Here is a 21,101-nt window from a genome sequence, read left to right as displayed (position 1 = left end):
AGTTTACTCTTAAATGTGGTGACGGTGTCTGCCCCTCAAACCCAAATTGGGAGCTGGTTCCACAGGAGAGGACCCTGCTAGCTAAAGGCTCTGGCCCCAAGTCTACTTTTAGAGACTCCAGGTACCACAAGTAACTCTGAATTTTGGGAGCGCAGTGCTCTAGTGGGACAGTACGGTACTAAAAGCACTTCTAGGTATGATGGTGCTTGACCATTTAGAGCTTTGTAGGTCAAGAGGAGGATTTTAAATTCGATACTGGATTTCACAGGAAGCCAGTGCAGAGAAGCTAGTACAGGAGAAATATGATCTCTTTTCTTAGTTCTTGTCAGAACACATGCTGCAGCGTTCTGGATCAGTTGGAGAGTCTTAAGGGAATTATTTGAGCAACCTGATAGTAAGGAATTACAGTACTCTAGCCTGGAAGTAACGAATGCGTGGACTAGTTTTTCAGCATCGTTTTGAGATAAGTTGTTCCTAATTTTGGCAATGTTACGAAAATGGAAAAAGGCTGTTCTAGAGGTTTGTTTTAAGTGGGCATTGAAGGATATATCCTGATCAAAAATAACTCCCAGATTTTTGACAGCGATGGCGGGAGCCAGGGCAATATCATCCAGAGAAGCTATGTCTTTAGATAGGTTCGGAGGTGCTTGGGTCCCATCACAATTACTTCAGTTTTGTTTGAGTTTAACATCAGGAAATTGTTGATCATCCAGGATTTCATATTTTAATGCACGCTTCAAGTTTAGCTAACTGACCGCTTAGATATAATTGGGTGTCGTCTGCCTAACAGTGAAAGTTAATTGAGTGTTTCCTAATAATATTGCCTAGAGGAAGCATATATAAGGAGAATAGAATTGGTCCAAGCACTGAGCCTTGAGGAACGCCATGGCTAACTTTAGCGTACTTGGAGGGTTTATCGTTAATGTTAACAAATTGGGATCACTCAGAGAAGTAGGACTTAAACCAGCTTAGTGTGATTCCTTTAATGCCGACTAAGTGTTCCAATCTCTGTAAAAGGATTGTATGGTCAATAGTGTCAAATGCAGCACTAAGATCTAATAAAACAAGTATGGAGACCAATCCTTGGTCAGCAGCAGTTAGAAGGTCGTTAGTAATTTTCACCAGTGCCGTCTCTGTGCTATGATGCATTCTAAATCCTGAAATAAATACTGAAAGTCTTCAAATAAACTATTCCTATGTAGAAAGTCACATAATTGGTTAGCGACTACCTTCTCAAGGATTTTGGAGAGAAAGGGAAGATTAGATATCGGTCTATACTTGTCTAAGACTTCAGGATCGAGGGTAGGTTTTTTCAGAATAGGTTTGATCACAGCTATTTTAAATGACTGCGGTACATAACCTGTTAATAAAGACAAGTTGATTGTGTCTAGTATTGTGGTGTTGACAACGGGTAGTGCTTCTTTAAGTAGCCTCGTTGGAATGGGGTCTAAGAGACAGGTAGTTGGCTTGGCTGAAGAAACCTTTAACATTAATTGTTGAAGATTTATAGGATAAAAGTAGCTTAAGTATGTATCAGGTCTTATCATTCTCTCCAGTCTTTCTTCGCCCAATGGTGAGCTGTTAGAAGTTGAGGGCAAAAGGTGATGAATTTTATCTCTAATTGTTATAATTTTATCATTAAAGAAGCTCATGAAGTCATCACTACTCAGAGCTAGAGGAATAGATGGCTCAATAGAGCTGTGGCTATCTGCCAGCCTGGCTACAGTGCTGAAAAGAAACCTTGGGTTGTTCTTATTTTCTTCTATTAGTGTTGAGTAATAGTCTGATCTGGCAATTCTGAGGGCCTTCCTATAATTTTTCAGACTATTTTGCCAATCTACACGAGATTCTTCCAGTTGGGTGGAACACCATTTACTTTCAAGTTTCCGTGAGTTTGTTTTAATTTGCGAGTTTGGGAGTTATACCAAGGTGCTAATTTCCTTTGCTTCATCGTCTTCTTTTTGACAGGAGCGACCGAGTCCAAAGTTGTCCGTAGGCAGGCCGTAGCAGCGTCTACGAAATTATCAAGTTGGGAGGGACTAAAGTTAACATAAAGGTCCTCGGTTATGTTAAGGCACGACATTGAGTTTAATGCTGTTGGAATATCTTCCTTAAATTTAGCTATAGCACTGTCAGATAGGCATCTAGTGTAGAACATTTTATTTAATTTCTTATGGTCTGGTAACAGGAATTCAAAAGTTATTAAAAAATGATCTGATAATAAAGGATTCTGCGTAAATACTATTAAATCTTCAATTTTGATTCCATATTCTAGCACAAGGTCGAGGGTGTGGTTAAAACGGTGCTTGGCCTCATGCACACTCTGACTGAAACCAATTGAATCCAGTAGTGAGTTGAAAGCAGTACTAAGGCTATAGCTGTCAACGTCCACATGGATATTAAAATCACCTACAATAAGTACGTTGTCTGATTGAAAGATTATACTTGATAAAAACTGAGAATTCAGATAAAAATTCAGAGTATGGACCTGGTGCGCGGTAAACAACAACAAATATAATTGGCTGTACCGTTTTCCACGTTGGGTGTTGAAGATTAAGAACAAGGCTTTCGAACGAGTTATAATTTAGTTTAGGTTTAGGATTAATTAACAGGCTTGAGTCGAATATGGCTGCAACTCCCCCTCCTCGGCCTGAGCCTCGTGGGATTTGAGTATTGTTATGACTGGGAGGAGTGGCTTCATTTAGACTAACGTATTCATCGTGGCTCAGACATGTTTCGGTGAGGCAAAATAAATCGATTTGGTTATCTGATATCAATTTGTTTACCAATATTGCTTTAGAAGACAGAGATCTAATGTTTAATAGTCCACATTTGATTTTCCTATTCTGTTCTGTCAGTGCAGTGGTTGTTTTAATTCCAATTAGGTTGTTGAGTACCTCTTTTGTTGTTTAATTTAATCAATCTCAGTCGGGGACAGACACCGTCGTTATGGGATTATGAGTGGGTGGTTGTTCCAAAGGAGCAAGCACAGAGGAGCACAGTCAATCATAGTTCTGAGTGTGCAAGGCATGGTGCAAATTGTCATGGAGCACCTGGTTTCTGCGTGTATTGGGATGGATCCCATCCCTGCTGTACAGGAAGCCATGTTTCCAAAACAGGTTAAAATTGTCAATAAAATCTAGCTTGTGAGTGCTGCATGTAAGATGGAGCCAGGTGTTAAGGGAAAGTAGCCTGCTAAAGAGGCGCGATCCGCGACCTAGAGATGGGAGTGGACCCGAGATAAAAACCGACTTCCCAGTGCTTTTTAAAGCCTCAATGAGAGTGGTAAACTCTTTCTTTCCTGATAGGACATGTCGTTGTGTCCACAGTGGACCATGATGCGTTTAATAGAGGTCGGGAATGAGGGTGTCAGATCCACAACTGTAGCCAGGATGTCTGCAACTTTGGCTCCAGGAAAGCAGTGTGTAACAGCATTATGAAACGTTAAATCTCTGGTGATGGAGTCACCGTTTATTACTGTGGTTGGGGTGGAAGAGCGGACGAGGGGTGAGAGGGTGTGGATGGCCGGTGACGGGAGTGAAACAGTCAGTGTTGGGTACAAATGGATAAGGAAAAGAAGAGGACGATTGCTTACCGTTCGGTTGGGGAGATCTTTTTTGAGGAACGTTGTCGTGTGGCCGGTCCAGGCAGTGTGCACCACCAGATCGTCTGGCTACCGCTTCCCTCAGAAGTTGTAGCCGCGGGGTAGCGGTCCTCTTCTGTGACGGCGGCTGGTCAGTCAGCTTTGAAGCGGGGCTAGCCCGGCGAACCACATCTGCCGCTACTAGGTCCGATTCCGACAGGGCGATGAAACGGTTGGAGGGGCTAAGGGCAGGAGGCGATGGAGCCCTACTCGGGGCTCTCTTTTGGCCGCGAACCACCTCAGTCCAGGATGGCTTGATGACCGGTGTCGAGCAAGAAGACAGGTGTTGGCTGGCGGTTGGGTCCCATAGCGCTGTATCCCGAAAGGCCGCCGTGAGCGATGAGATCCGGAGCGACTGGTTATGAGTCACGTCCAAGCAGGCGGTTAACAAAGCATCTTTGGTCTTTAAGTCCTTGGAGAGTCAGCGAACATCTTCCTTGAGGTCAGCAATTTCTTTGTTTGCATTCTTTAAAAATGAGGAAAGTTTGTGTGGGAGTGGTGACTCGGCAGGTGTAGAGGCAGACATGGGGCTAGCGTTGGATTAGCCGGTTGGTCTAGTCTTAATAATTTAGCGTGAAGCTAAATGCTTACTACATGTACAAATGTATCTTTGGTTTTTTAAAACGATATATTAATGTATTAGAAACTAGGCTATAGAGCGGATGGGTATGAGAGTGAAGGCAGCTGCCGGCTCCCTGTTTCCCGCCGGCTGCTGTCGCTTGTGGATGACGTCAACGTTTTTAATGATATATATATGTATATCATTAAAAAATAGCAGATAAGTAAGAACATGTACATCTCAGCACAATTTTCCAAAATTATTGTAAGTGATATAAATAAGAAATTCTCATGTTCAAAAAGGAGCAGGAAGAACTTTAAAAATTTACTTTTCTGGTCCTACACCCTTTCTTTATTTTTATACTTTAGTTAAATACAAAACAATTTGATGCTTCACTTATTTATACTTTTACTTTGTACATGATTTGTGCAGTTTTAAAGTCAACAATATTGTACAATGTTAGTGATTTTAGTTTGAGGAAAGGTTTAGTTGGTGCTCTATAAGGGGATTTACAGTATTTACAATTAAGGCTCTCTTTTGAAGGATGAACATAGGTTCAGTGTTTGTTTTGTGTTTCCCCACACTTCCAAACACTAAGTAATGTATCGCAGTATGAAGGAACAATACAGCATGTACAATAACCCATCCAAACAAGACTTACTAGACTTTTTTTTTAGACTTACTAGACTTACTCACTACATGATTTTATCTTTTCACTGCAGCTGTTGGTTTTAGGTATTTGGTTTTATACAGTATTGCAATTGATTTGGATATTTTGGCCTTAATATGATGTATATGTGGCTTCCAACATCATTTTTCATTGATTATTACTCCCAGAAAGTTCTTTTTTCTTTTTTTATTTCAATGTCATTTATCATAAGTTTTTTTTTGTGTAAATTTGTTGCACGATTCACAAAAAATATAACTTTTGTTTTACTTAAGTTCAGTGTTAGTATTATTTGCATCAAACCATCTCTTCATCTTTAATTTAATTCATTTTCCACTGTATCCAAGAGTTGTTCCAGCTTTTCCCCAAAACAGAATAAATTAACAAACATAGATTCATTAATATTTACATTCTTGCATAGCACATCATTCATACTGCCAGCCTTTGCAAGTTCCTCAGCTAAACCTGGACCACAACTCCAACAAAAAAAATCATTAAATTTATTTGCAGCTAAGGTCATATCCTTAACCGCTGATATGTTTTAGTCACAAAATAGTCTCCTGTTTTGCCTTTTTTATTATTGATAATGTCATTCAACACCTTCCAGGTGTTTCTTATGTTGCCTCTGTTGTCCTCCAGTAGTTTACTGTAATAATTCTTTTTATTGCTTCTCATGATTCTGGTCAGTTTGTTTTTGTATATCTTACATTTGTTTTCTGCTCCTTTTTTTCTGTTCTTTAAAAATTATTTATATGATACATTTTTCTTCTTACATGCATTTAATATACCGTTAGTTTCTTTATCAGAGCACTTTTTTTTCATGAAGTGATGTTACAACAGTGAAAAATGAATCCTAGGCTTTATTCTAGGCCTCTTCCTGTTGCCTTGATATTTTACCAACTGGCTTTTTTAAAAATGTTTCGAATTGTTTGGTCTCAGATCTTTTACAAATTGTAAACATGTCTCTTCAAACAGGCATCTTCCCACAGGCATTAAAAACTGCAGTAATCAAGCCACTCTTAAAAAAGAATAACCTAGATACATCACTTATGGACAACTATAGGCCTATATCAAACCTCCCATTCTTAAGTAAAATTATTGAAAAAGCGGTTTTTCAACAAATAAACCTTTTATTGTCCCAAAAGAATATTTTGGATCCCTTACAGTCGGGTTTTCGGCCATATCATAGCACTGAGACAGCTCTTCTGAAAATCTTTAATGATATCCACCTAAGCACAGATAGTGGCAAAACGACAATCTTAGTTTTACTAGATCTCAGCGCTGCATTTGACACCGTTGACCACGACATATTATTAAATAGACTGGAAAAATGGGTAGGCCTTTCTGGAACAGTACTACAGTGGTTTGAATCCTATTTAAAAAATAGAAATTACTATGTGTCAATAGGTAACTATGCATCTGAGCGTACAAGTTTGACATGTGGAGTTCCCCAAGGCTCCATCCTGGGGCCTCTACTGTTTAATATATACATGCTGCCCCTAGCTAAAATCATGGAAAACAACAACATAAACTATCACAGCTATGCGGACGATACACAGATTTATATAACCTTGTCACCCGGAGACTACAGTCCAATACAACACCTGGCCAGGTGCATTGAACAAATCAACGAATGGATGTGCCAGAATTTCCTAAAATTAAATGAAGATAAAACGGAGGTGATCATTTTTGGACCTAAAAATGAACGATTAAAAGTAAATGCTCATCTTCAATCAACAATGTTAAAAACAACAGACAAAACAAGAAATCTTGGCATAATTATGGACTCTGACCTAAATTTTAACAGTCACATTAGGTCAGTAACAAAATCTGCCTATTATCATCTTAAAAATATAGCAAGGGTAAAAGGACTTATGTGCCAACAGGATTTAGAAAAACTTATCCATGCTTTCATTTTCAGTAGACTTGACTACTGCAACGGCGTTTTTACAGGTATTCATAAAAAGTCTATTAAACAGCTGCAGCTGATTCAGAACGCTGCTGCACGAGTCCTTACCAACACCAAAAAAATAGATCACATCACTCCAGTTCTGAAGTCCTTACACTGGCTTCCTGTGCATCAAAGAATAGATTTCAAAATACTCATGTTAGTTTATAAGTCACTAAACGGTTTAGGACCAATTTACCTTTCAAATCTGCTACTACACTATGAGCCGTTGAGATCCTTGAGATCATCAGGGACGGGCCTGCTCGCCATACCCAGAGTCGGAACAAAAAAGGGGGAAGCTGCGTTCAGCTTCTATGGTCCCTACATCTGGAACAAACTACCGCAAAACTGTAGGTCGGCTCCTAATCTCAGCTCTTTTAAATCAAGGCTGAAGACCTTTCTTTTTAACACTGCCTTTTCTTAATTCATTTTTGTATTTAAATTTTATTTTTTTTATTCATTTATTTTATTATGTAATTGTTTCTTCATCTGTTACCAATTTGTATGATATTTTTAACTGTTTTTATGTCTTGTGTAAAGCACTTTGAATCGCATTGCTGCTGAATTGTGCTATAGAAATAAAGTTGCCTTGCCTTGCCTATTCACATTTTCTACGTACACGTTGCTCCAGTCTTGTTTCATTAAATCCTCTTTGAATGTTTTGATGTTTTCTTGGGTTATGTGTCTGGTCATGGTGTATATTCTGTTTTTTTCCTGGTCTCAGTGTAGCTATTTATGTTAGCAAAAACTGGCAGATCATCAATGACGTCCTTTATGATTAGTCCACTTTCATACTTATTCTGTATTTTTCTGTTCCCTGCTTTGTATATTTATCCTGTTTTGTGTATTCTGTGGACTGTGTTTTTTGTTGTGTATATTTCTGTTCCTTGTTTGAATTGTGTATTTATGTTTCCTGTTTTATTTTGATAGTCCTGGTTTTCTGTCTTGTCTTGTCCGGTTTTACTTCCTGTGTTTTCCCGCCTTTGTTGATTATCCTGTCTCTCCTAATGTATTTCGCCTGTTGTGTCACCTGCCCCTTGTTACCTCATTACCCAGTGTATTTAGCCCTTGTGTTTCCCTTGTCTCTTGTCAGATCGTTTTGCGTGCTAGCCCTACTGGTCTGTGTCAGTTTGTGTGTGTCTGCGTCAGCTCCTGTTAGTTTCCTGTTTTTTGTACTTCCTTGGTTTTTTGGATTTTTCTGGAATTTGTATTTTTGCTTGTTGAAGACTCAGGTCTCCCTTGGTTTGTTTTTGTGTTTTTGTTCAATGAATCCCTGAGCTCCAACCTTCTGCCTGCCTGCCTGCCCTCTCGCATTTGGGTCTTATTCTTCCCTGCATCAACACATATATTATCAATTAGTGTTGCACTATTGGTTGTAATTCTGGTTGGTCGAGTGATTGAGGGATATAAACCAGTAATGTACATCAAATTAATGAACTCTGTATTTTTGTTGTGTTCGTCTGGGTTGAGCAAGTAAACAAACTAACTAACCTTTCTGATATTTTTTCCTTAAACTTGTCAATATTTGATCCTGGTTCCTATACATGCAAATAATGACAATGTTTTTTGAGTTTTCCCTTTCAATTTGTACTGTGATGTGATGATTCCACAATTGCATCTAGAACAAAGACATTTTATTTACTATTTTACATCGATATCCTTTGTAAATATATAATGCAACTCCCCCAATCTTTGATTGTTTCCTGTTGATAAAAAACAGTTTGTATCCCTCAGTCTCAACCAAATCATGATGTTCTACTTTGAGCCAAGTCTCTGTTATTGCAATTGCTGTGATTTGTTACCCTAGTTGTTGTAGGCACTGAGTGGTTTCAATTGTCAACTCACAGCAAGAGAGTGAAAAGTTTATTTAAAATAATACAAGACAGTTAATATAGGTGTAAATAAAGAGGTCTTAATTGAAATGTACTGAAATGGGTATTAAAGACCCATACTGGACTTGGATGGTTCAATAAAAACAATTAATAAAGGTAGCATAAACATGAAAAGTATATACTTCAATATTTAAGAAGCTATAAATTATATTATATATTATGTGCATGATGAAACAATTATTTTGGCTACTCTGTACATGGGGGGCCATGTAATGCATTTTATTCAGACAGGGACAGTGCACAATTAAACATTAACTTTCTAATAAAAACAAGGAGCGTTGCACTCTATCAGGTTTTAGCACAATTGCTATTTTCCGCACGTGGTTACTCGAAGATGGAACAATAAATCATTTATATAATCCAATGCAAATTAAATACAAAACACCAGATTATAGAATTCTACAAACATTAACAATTCATGACGTAAATACGATAAATCACAAATATGTGCATAGTAGCAGCAATAAAATTATCATGAGCTACTGTCCATAGGACTATAATTTTTTTGCACCTATTGACTACATATAATAAAATATTCATATACTGTATGTCCAGAGACCAACCAGTTCTCCTTTTGCTTCAGTTATACTAACTGGCTTCAAGTCCCCTGTAAAATATAAATTATGATACAGAGCCACAAAACTAGCTCATAATTATTAATTATAATAATATCATCATATTGTTTCATCGGTAAGTGTGGTAATGGTTTGATCTGGAAGATGCCTCTGGCCTCCCTAGGGAGGTGTTCCAGGCACACCCAGCTGGGAGGAGGCCTCGGGGAAGACCCAGGACTAGGCGGAGGGATTATATCTCCAACCTGGCCTGGAAACGCCTCAGGATCCCCCAGTCGGAGATGGTTAATGTGGCTCGGGATAGGGAAGTTTGGGGTCCCCTGCTGGAGCTGCTGCGCCCGCGACCCGACACCGGATAAGTGGACGAAGATGGATGGATGGATGGATGGATGGATGGATAAATTACAATATTCAAATATGTAAATAGGCCAGCCTACAATAATTTAGAACTATAGAAATACAGTTGGACATATCAAAAACCAAATAGTTTTTTTTCTGGCTTTGCTGGTTTTTAAAATATTAAAACCTAAATCTACAAGAGTACATTCAAGAGTTTTGGTAATTTATCTAGGTATATGCAATTCAAAATAATAAAATAATTCAATGACTAGCCAATTCCCCTGAAGCCGGAAGACACCATGCTGCAGTTTCTTCAGCATCATTTTAACATGTATCTACTCCATCTATTTGAATAATCACTTTAAGGGGACTTTCACACCTGCCTAATTTAGTTCGGTGGAATCGATGAATTTGTTTGTGGTGAGAACGTGATCCGACCTGGAACAGACCCAACTACTGGAAGAACTGTGCATGTTTGGACTAAACCAGCTGCCGTAGTCAGCTGTGCTGTGCTATGATGACCAGGGCTACAATCAACCCTTGCAGTTGTCTCTCCTTAGAACTTAGTAGGCAAAAACACATGTAGTCTGCTGGCTTTTCCTCCTCTCTTTGTTTACAACTGGGAGTTCTGTTTGAATTTTCCTGCATGTTAATTCTGACCAATCAAAGAGCAGTTTAGGAAATGTCAGTCCCTCCAGGATTTCGCAGCCTTTTTTGTGAGATTGTTGCAGCCCAAAATGACTGTGACTTGTGTTGCTGCATTTTTGCTTCATTTCACCAAATCATCAGCTGATTCGGACCAGGGCAAACTGTATGGTGTGAAAAGGAACTGAAACAGCTGAAAAATGCTACAATGTATACTTTTTTGCCCTTGGTCTTGACCAAATTAGCCGAACTACAGAAGTGAAAGCACCCTAAAATTTAAATTCTTTGCAGTGGGTCAAAAAAACAGTGCTTCATCCACGATAACCACTGTGACATTTTGAAATATCCTGTTCTCCATAAATGTCCAAAGTTTCTTAACCAAATGGCTTGGTTACATTTTCATAATCTTCTTCTTCTTCTTCTTCTTCTTCTTCTTCTTCTCTGTTTTCCTCTACACTGAAATAGACCTCGTTGGTCTTCATAATACTTACACTTGGGCCTGCTTCCTCATAATCATGATCTTCGTCGCTCTCTGGCTCCACATAATCATTGGTCTCCACTTCCTCCCCTTTCCCTGCTTCCTCTTTGAGGTTCTTCGTGATGTCCATTGGATCAACATTTTCATAGTCATCTTCATTATCTTCTTCTTGTTCGCTGTTTTCCTCTACGCTGAAATATACCTTGTTGGTCTTTATAATACTTGCACTTGGGCCTGCTTCCTCATAATCATGATCTTCGTCGCTCTCTGGCTCCACATAATCATTGGTCTCCTCTTCCTCCCATTTCCCTGCTTCCTCTTTAAGATTCTTCTTGGTGTCCACTGGATCAACATTCTCATAGTCAGCCTCGTTGTCCTCATACTCCTCTTCATAATCATTCCTGACTCTGGCAGCCACTGAAACACAAGCATCATGAACATTAGAAGAAATTATTTACAAACATTTGAACTTATTGGATGAATGTGTACTGTGTGAGCACAGACATTGAGTTTGGACGAGGGCTCCAGTGTGCTTGGCTCGTCGTCTCCTCTTGCAGACCAGACAGACCACCACCAAGACTAGCAGGAGCAGCAGCAGACCCCCAGCAGCTACTGAAGAGACCAGCGGCAACAAATGCACTAGGAGAGACAAACATTCAACAGTTAATCCTAAAGTCTTCTAGTGTATGGTAGACATTACTTTTAAAACACAGGACTTTAAACCAGGAGACCCGGTTCAAGTACTGTTTGAAAATAAAAGTAAATGTTGAATTTTTTAGTTTACTTTACAGAACAAACTGAGCTACGTCATGTTCAGCGTCACATGCACAGCTGGAAGTAAAGTTACTTGATTTTAACACAAACCACAATGTTTTTCCTAAACCTAACTAAATAGTTTTGGTGCCTAAACATAACCAAACTGTGACCATCCTTAAACCATCTCTCGCATTGCCAGGCCTATCTCCACAGTGCTGTGGAGTAAGGTCTGGCTACACCACACATACAATCTGGTATAGAAGAAAAAAACATTTCTTGAAAACTTGCCATTTTCAGCATGTAGTTTCCTAACTCGAGATTTGTTGTTTCCCAGAGCGAAGGGAGTTTGAGAATGGCTACACACAAAGAGTGGAAAGCGAGAGACATCTGGCGCAATGTCAGGCACCTATCCCGGAAATGTACTTCCATTGATCCAGACTACTATAACAGTAACATGGCTGGTACATAGTCATGCAGCTTTAAAAAAAATTTTTTTTACCTTTTTATTTATCCTGGTAAGTCGATTTGAGAACAAATTCTCATTTGCAACAATGACCTGTCACATTCACACAGTTCCACATTCATACCTGGAAGCTGCCCAGTACAACCACAGTCTGATCTGCTGAGCAGCTCCACTGGAGCGGTTTGCGTTAAGGGCCTTGCTCAAGAGCACCCACTCTGGGGATTGAACCAACAACCTCCCCCCATATACAGGAAGTAGTCTATGTATCATTCAAATATTGTTGATAAAACATTGCAAAATTTTGTTCAATTATTTTTTGTTATTCTACTTACTTTTAATGGCGACACTAATCTGTGCTGTCTGTGTAGAAGTGAATCTTCTCGAGGACAGTGTGACTTCATACACACAGCTGTAGTTGCCCTGTTGTTCATATTCAGCCACTGGGAAGGAAAAGGAGGCTGACTGGTTGACTGCTGGCTCTGTGTTGGTGAGGTTTGAACCAGAGAAGATGAGATGGAAAACACCTCCAGGATAATGGGAGGAAGTGGAGCAGGTGAAGACAAAGCTGAAACCCCTGGTGATCTGTGCACCTTCAGGGCCCCAGACCAGCCCTCTGTTAGGAGATGTTAGGGAGATGCTGGGCTGCTGCAGCAGCACTAAAGTTAAGAGGAAAAGTACAAAACAGACAAGAGTATTAGGAGAATATCAAATTAATGAATCAACATAGATCAAGATGGAAAAGGTGAGCACAAGTTTTGGCATGTTGACCCTTTGTGAAAATGTTTTATTATGAGAACGGACTGCACACCCTGCACGCTGTTATTGGCTGGGATTATATATATCCAGGTTGTTTTCTATCCAGCTTCCTCAAAACATCGTTTCATCGGCCATTGCATGAGGTGGTGGTGTGACACCCGCCCAGTGACTTGTTTGAATTTGGTCAGACTGATCTCAGACAGAGTGTTTCAGGCAAAGGCGCTGCAGAAATTGGCAGTTTGAGAAACATATGTTTATTTAACGTCAAAGCATGTAAATCTATTCTAGTAGACCCCAAGAGTATAAATATGATGCTGAAAAGGAGTAGTATAGTAGGCTATCTATAAGCCCCCTTATGTTTGGCTATACTTGAATGTAATGTCCGCTCATAAGACCAACAGCTCACGGAGCTCTGTAGCTGGCTACCAGTAACCTGTTGTCGGATAAACTTAACTACCAACTGCAGCTGATACCAGCAACAACTCACAGAGCTCTGTAGCCGCAACGGCCCGCGGCCGCCTAATTTCATAGGATGTCATATGAATTGGTATTCATACATTTTCGTTCGATATCATACAAACCTGTTCATAAGAATGTGTTGGGAGACTATTGAAATATTGAAATTTGGCTTGGGCTCAGGCGTGACCAATTGGATCCATAGCCAATAGTCATGTGAATGTGTGGACAGTTTATTGTTTATCATTTATTAAGGATTACCATTAGTCATCACCGTAGTGAAGACTATTCTTCCTGGGGTTCAACACATACGACCGACAGCTCATGGAGCTCTGTAGCCGGCTACCTAAACTATTGTTGACAGTATTTTTATCATTACTTAGAATTCCTCATGGGGGCGACAGAAACTATGCACTATAGCTTTAAAGAAATCCTCCTACAGATTCGACCAGATCAACTTTAAAAAAATATTCTGTACAATCCAAAGACCTTAATGATGGAAAGTTATTAAAAGCTTGACTTTTCGTCAAACAACGTGACGTGGCATGGCAACCATCTTGCATGTTTTGCTATAAAACAAGAAGTTGTTGCAACTCAAATATACATTTTCCATTCTGCCTGAAATGACTCATGCTTGATAGGAGTCGAGACCTGAGGATATCTACATGCCAATATACAGTATGTGATGTGATATGATATAGATATTATGCATAGCTATATATCATTGCCTTTTCCTAAGGCACTGTACATTAAGGCTGGCTACACACTGGCTGCATGGCGTGAGCGTGTCAGCTGCATGGCGTGTCCGTTTATATTTCAGCTCCCATGTTAACAGGTAAGAGCTTACACACTGCCTGCGTGACGCGCACGTCTGAGGTGCACTGAAAACACGTGCATGCTAGAAATAGAACCGACGCCTATTTTTCATGCGACACGCAAGCGTGTTGGAAGCGTTTCCAAGCAAAATAGAATAGGAAAATATGTTTATATGTCATTTTGACACATATACATATTAATAAATGACATGTTGATTTTTGAAAGTCTAGGTTTTGATATAAATGCAGATATATAATCTATATAATATTTAAATAACATAGTTTAACATGGAATTTAATTTTATCAATGGGAAACACTTTTCTGGTGTGTAAAGACAGAAAAATCCATGCAGCTGCCACGCAACAGAAACGCCATGCTCACGCCAGGCAGGCAGTGTGTAACCGGCCTAACAAACTCCTTGCTATATCCCTGTACTGTTTCTTTATGTTCGGTTATTCTTGGTAATGCTATTCTGTGTTACTTGTTGTGTTGTGTTATTAGATTATTTATCTATTAATCTTACCAGAAACGGAGAGTCTGACAACGTTACTTTGGGGTGAGATGAAGTTTTGACTTGAACTCCTTGTCTGATACTGACACTGGTACGATCCTTCGTTGTGAAAGTCCACTTGGACAATGTTGAAGGTAGCAGAGTTGGTACGCGTTTGGTCTTTCTGGTTGAGCCTGAGGAGTGCTGCAGGATGAATGTCCCACCTAAAACCTGAGTTGAGATCAAACAAGTGATGCCAACATCTTGACCCCAGGTAACCTCACCAACAGGATTCATGGATATGCGAGGTTTCGGGAGGCTCACTGAAAAAAATAAAATGTTAGAGTGAAAAATGTATTACCTTGAGCTGAGATATATTTTAAAATTTTAAGATGTGATAGACTTTATTAATCCCACACTGGGGAAATTCCCTTGTTGTTTAATAAGTTGGCTGAATTGCTTAATTAATATATTTTTTTGTTTCTTGCAGAAGTTAGATGAGAAAATTGATACCACTCACAGGTGTCTCCTCATATAACTCAACAAGAAAGCCAATAACTTTGCAAACAAAATGTTTAAACATACATTTTTGGGTAACTGATTGATTTCCTTACCAGTAACAGAAAGGCTGACAGAGTCACTTGAGGAGGTGAAGTCTTGACCTGCAACTGTTATCTTATACTGACACTGGTATGATCCTTCATTGTCAAAGTTGACTTTAGGTATGTTGAAGGTAGCAGAGTTGGTACTTGATGTTTGGGTTTCTCCAACTGAACTTGAAGCCTTTTTCAAAATAAATGTTGAACTTAAAATCTGTTGAGTTTGAGTTAAGACAGAACAAGTGATGCCGACGTTCTGACCCCAGGTAACCTTAGCAGCAGGATTCATGGAGATGCTGAGCTTAGGGAGGAGTACTGAAACAGAACACAACAATATAATGAGGAGGTATAATGGGAACTCTAACTGATGGAACATCCAATAAATCGTACAGATTTAAAAGCCTTCATGGTGTAAAATAAAAAGTTTAAAGATTTGAGAATTGACTGGTCTGTTTTTACTGTAAAGAGGCAGTGTTTATGTTCTATGGGCCTTTCCAGAATTGCACAATTTTTTCAGGTTCACATGCTTGTTTTTCAAATCTAATTTCTCTTCCACTGATATTTGAAAAAGACAACCAGAGTTTAAGCTGTGAATGCAGTCTCATATGAAAGGTTCAACACAAGCTCAACACTTTAAATACAACCTGATTATATGCTTGTCTCCCTGCATATGGTGTGCAGTTCTATCCCATTCAAGTCAAGAGTGGGACCTCAAATGGCAATTTACTTGGATGATGTACATAAAATGTAGGATTTGGGTAGAAGAGCCATATACAGTATGTATGTTTTGTATTTAAGCATTTGCGTCTCTTTCTTATTTTGAGAACATTTCTCTTGATGTTTTAATTTACTCATGTATAGACTTTGATATTTTAAGCATTTTGAATTTGGAGTGCTTTTCCTAATGTTTGTGTTTTCGCTTTTGTATGTGATGTATTTTTAGCCACAGCATTGCTCTGTGGACAGCAAGAGGCCCTTAGCTCACAGGAACAATTTTGACATTTTCATTGAAGGGCAAGTAGGTGTAATTAATAACATTAAATAAGGCTGGGAATGAACTAGCATGCAGAAGGCCCTGCTCACTGGAATGGCAGGGACACAGTAACCCCCCACCCTCTTATCAATCTATAAAAAGGGCCTATGTCGGTCTGCAGTCCACCACTTTGGTACCTCAACAACTACTGGATGGATTACAATGAAATTTACTAGAGACAGTCACGGTTTTCCCTTGACCCGAAGGACAACACAAGGGTTATGTACTTCCGTTTACTTTGTTGAGATTTGCTCTCTAAACCCTTTCTCTTGTAAAGTAGGTAAGTCAAGTTTATTTCTAGAGCACATTTAAACATGGCTTAAGCTGACCAAAATGCTGTACAAAAAAAGCACAAAGGTGCTGTATTAACCCTTGTTTTGTCCTTCGGGTCCCGGTGACCCGATGGACAAAACAAGGGTTAATACAGTGCCTTAGTGCAACACAAGGGCTAGCGCGACCATGAGGTTGGCATTTTTGGTCTTAAATAAAACATCTTGACAACTTTTGGATGAGATTGTATGGACATTCAGGGTACTTTGAGCTAGCAGAACCATCTAGCTGACTTTGAGAAAACCATTACAAAATCTTTCTCACCTGAACAGACCACACCAGCATCCTCTCCATGTCCACAGTTGTGTGTCCCAAATCCACTGTGCTGACACAGAGTTACAGACCTCTCACTTCCTGAACAGGCCACATCATCAAACCAGATTTCTCCGGTACCTTCACCAAAGTGGGCTGACTGAGTAGCAGTCAGTGCCGTACCACAGCCCAACTCTCTGCAAACCACCTCAGCATCGTTTAAGTCCCAATCATCATCACAGACTGTTCCCCAGATGTTGTTGTGATATATTTCAACTCTTCCAGAGCACAGAGTAGACCCAGACAATCTGACACCTAGGCAGAGAACACAGAAGACAAACCATTGCTGGGGGGGGTGGGGGGTGGCGGTGTTCATTTAGTCATGACAGAAACCGTCTTTGTTAAACACATTTGGCAAAAGTTATGACTAATTTACATGCTTTACACTCCTTATAACACTGAGTATGATATTGATCAAGCACTTGATACACTGCTTCACTTCCATTACAGTTTAAGTAACAGTTTCTGGTGTGTTAGCAACATTTCACACTTGTTCTGCTTTCTAATTCTAAAAGTATGCTGTGGTTACCAGCTCTTTTCCATCACTGCATCTGAGTGACAGAGCTGTCTATAGAAAAGGACACATTTATTCAAAACATTTTATCCAAAATCTGTCTTACCTGAACAGACAACACCAGCATCCTCACTATGTCCACAGTTGTGTGTCCCAAATCCACTGTGCTTACACTGAGTTAGAGACCTCTCATTTCCTGTACAGGCTACATCATCAAGCCAGATTTGTCCAGTTCCTACACCAAAGCGGGCTGACTGAGGGGCACTCAGTGCCGTATCACAGCCCAACTGTCTGCAAACCACCTCAGCATCGTTTAAGTCCCAATTATCATCACAGACTGTTCCCCAGATGTTGTTGTAATAGATTTCAACTCTTCCAGAGCACCGAGTAGACCCAGACCCAGTTAATCTGATCTGACCATCTGTCAGACACATAATAAATAACATACAATATTTAAGTATTTTGTAAAGACTGTAAACTGAAAACTAAAAGGATTGTATGCATTACACCATAGACTTGACTGACCTGCAGCAGGTGAAGTTGAACTCAAGATAAAATAAACTATAGAGAGAAAGAGAAAAAAATTGTAAGGCTCATAAATTCAACAAGCTTTAAGACATAAATAAAGTTTGTGGAAGGTTGGGTTTCTGCCACTTTGGATTTAATCCAATAAACAAAGTATCCAAACATACACGGACCAAAGTTGTGTGAAAGTGCACTTCATTTCCCTTCATCACCGACCGGATGTGTGTCTCAGTAAACTGAATGTGAAAGTATAGAGAGTAACATTTTCTATTATTGAATTCTATTGAATTCAATTTCATAATATTACATTCTTAAACTTCAAGTTCATTGGACTACACTTCCAAACATTAACACGTTAAGCCATTCAAATCACAAACATAAATGATTTAATTTCAGTTTCTAGCAACACATTTTTCTGCCCATTCAACTGTTTCAAAGGGAGGGACTCCCATGCACGCACGACCGAACAAGCTATCAAATCATGATTATGATATGATATATGTATCAAAGAACAGAGAAGCTTGGATAACAACACACACACAGAGGAATGCAAATTAATTCTCTGCTCAGGATGCCGTTATATCTTCACATAGCAAATACCTGTTTACTGCTAACTTTAAATAAAGAGAAGGAACTTCAAACTGAAAAACTGAAGTTGAAAGTTAGTCTCAAGAGACTTCATGTCTTTACTGTACAATACAGCTGCTAAACTTTACAAAAGCTGCTTTCTAAATACAATTTTGTAATATTGGTCTTACCCATGGCCAAATGGCAAATGTTTCTCTGTTGTTTGCTCCCCATGGCTGACACTAAGGCTGCTCTTTATCATTTATCAGTGAAATACTGCGGAGGAAAGAAGACTTCACACTGCTAGTCCTTCCTGGAACACTTCCTCTTTCTTGCATTTTTTTCAGCCAAAACTACAGATTACGGAACCTCTGTAGTTCTGAACCATAGAGTGTTCATACAAAAGCTGCAGCACCAAAGCAACTCATCAATGGCTAATTCTTAAAATTGTTGTTGATCAAAAAAAGATAATAGAGGTGTGTACCACAAGTTGAGATTAGTGGGTTAGCGAGGTATGTTGAGCCTTAAGCCAGAGTCTTCAATGTCTTTATTGACTTCCACATGTCAGCCATATATCTCAGCTACCTGCCATAGCTCCCGGCTCCCTGTTTCCACTCTTCCGCTTTCCCTTCTTCCATCTGTAAGCTCTTGGCTCCCAGTGTCACAGTTTGATGAAAGCTGGTATGGACTCAAGTGCAAGAGACGAGGCAGGCAGGTTTGATGGAACAGAAGGTGAGTTTTAAAAACATACAGCTTAATCCAAAGAAACCCAAAAGTGCTAGTAATACAAAATACTGGAAGATAACACTAGGAGCCAGGAACAAAAGCAGTAAATCCAAATGACAGAGAAAAACCAGGAACACTAGGAAAGTGAACCCTGGAAGCAAATCTAAGCACATCTAAACACAAAGTACGACAAAGAAATAAGACCAGACAAAGGCAGCACACAGACTAAATACACAGGGCAGCAGTGGTTGTAACGAGAGGGCAAAAAAAAAAACAGGTAAAACATGTCTAGGTGGGGCAGACAATCACAAATGTGGGAAAACTCCCAAGGCAGGAAGAGAAAAAAGACATGACACATGTGAAGTACAACCGCATCCAAGCAAAGTGGTTTCATCAAAGTGTAATCATTAATTTTCTTAAATTCAGCAAACCAAGAGGCTTATAATGATAAACTATATCTACAGACATACGACTGCCTTGATGCTTTATGTGACCTCATCCTTCATAATGGGATGTGTTTCATGGTTTGATGTTCACAGTATTTGTTTTCATGCTAAATAATGTTAGCAATGTTTGTATTAAATCAAACTAATCCAAACGGCAGATCATCTCATTCTAGACACGCTAGAATAATAAGTGCTGATTGAAAAGTTGTCATTTAATATGTATTTACCCTGGGGAACTTCCTCAAAGACAATGTTGATTGTGCATGTGTTATCAGTATTAGGCCACAGTTCCTACACTGAAATGACTTCAATAGGTCTACTAGTCGCGCCTATCTTCAACTTACTCATGCGGACACAGGCTCTGCAATCATGCACAACAAAATAAAACATGCAAGAATGAACCCCCCTTTCAATACCATGGATAGTGCCACTCAGCCAGGCCAGTCACAACACTTATTTATGAACTTCAATATTAAAAAAAAACAACATAAAAATAAATATGCTACAGTGAAGGCCTATGCGTCATACTAAGAAAACATACTTTAAACGGGCTCTATGCAAATTTCCAGGCAGCGAAGGAGGCAACACCTGGTCTATTTACTGAAATGAACAGTAGGCTGTTCAGTGTGGAGACGTTCCTTCTGTTTCTGTCTGTGAGAATACGGTTCACTGTGCTAAATCCCCTTTTACACCCGGCTGTTGACACTGGCAGCGGGGACACAGTGGTGAGCACTTTGAGCAGAGTGTCTCCTATGACTCCATGACACTCTGGAAATGGCTTGCCTCTGTAATGTGTTTCACAGCATTATGAACCACAAGTTCCTTACTTGGACTCTGGAAAAATAAATGTCTATAAGTCCTTAAACTTTGGGCAAGCATGGTCTCTAATTGGTTTCTTAAAGATTCTCCTCCAGGGCGCAGCTCGCTGCATCCCTGGCAAATCAGAATTGGATACATGTTATTTTATCCAGTCTGATTAATTCTCGACACCTGTCATTCAACTTTACAGTCTTGGCCGCTACTCGCGCAGGCAATACCGTCGCTTTGCCAAAACCTTGCAAGCTGACGATCACACAAATCACTTTCGAAGAGATAATGGCATGAATATGTCACTGAAGTTCGCTGGAAGAAAAAAAGAGGATAAACGATCTTGGACCGGACCAACCCGATTTACAAATCCAGCAGCAGGCCAGTGACAGAGGAGGAAGCTACATCCGGGGCTTCACCATGTGCTTCACCCACTCTTGTTATGCGAAACGGAGTTGGCTGGCTGGCTGTGATGTTAGCAATGCTTTTTTATTTTTATTTTTTCCTGTCTTTTATTTCAATGTGTCAGCACTGAGGTTGTGTGGACAACAGGGGTAAGAGACCTAAAACATCTCTCTGGAAAATGCAATGAAAGTAGCCGCTGTAGTATCTGAACTTATCTGAACTTTCTATAACTTGTACTTAAGCTTTTGGTATAAAAAAGATTCAAATGAACTTTGCCCCACTTCCACAGGAAACATATGGAAAGCGTTATCAGTGGGGCCCCCCTCCCAAAACAGGGATGTCTTTGTTGGCTTGTAG

At 39.6% G+C, this 21,101-nt stretch overlaps 2 protein-coding genes across 2 annotated transcripts in view; both read right to left on the bottom strand.

Moving 5' to 3' along the window:
- The window catches only part of LOC120574202, a 166,747-nt gene that overhangs the window by 29,561 nt on the left and 116,085 nt on the right, over positions 1–21,101 (bottom strand).
- On the bottom strand, positions 12,301–18,687 carry LOC120574205 (deleted in malignant brain tumors 1 protein-like). The gene is made up of 7 exons (XM_039824430.1): positions 18,552–18,687; positions 17,794–17,829; positions 17,375–17,689; positions 16,707–17,009; positions 15,095–15,394; positions 14,514–14,803; positions 12,301–12,618 (listed from the first exon to the last, which is right to left on the bottom strand). The coding sequence occupies exons 1-7, from the start codon at positions 18,592–18,594 to the stop codon at positions 12,589–12,591; spliced, it is 1,317 nt and encodes a 438-aa protein (XP_039680364.1). The 5' UTR covers positions 18,595–18,687; the 3' UTR covers positions 12,301–12,588.

The sequence above is a fragment of the Perca fluviatilis genome, chromosome 15, assembly GCF_010015445.1.
Source record: "Perca fluviatilis chromosome 15, GENO_Pfluv_1.0, whole genome shotgun sequence".
NCBI classification, from domain to species: domain Eukaryota; kingdom Metazoa; phylum Chordata; class Actinopteri; order Perciformes; family Percidae; genus Perca; species Perca fluviatilis.
Note: the sequence above shows the minus strand (reverse complement) of the source record. Positions and strands in the feature narration are given on the sequence as shown.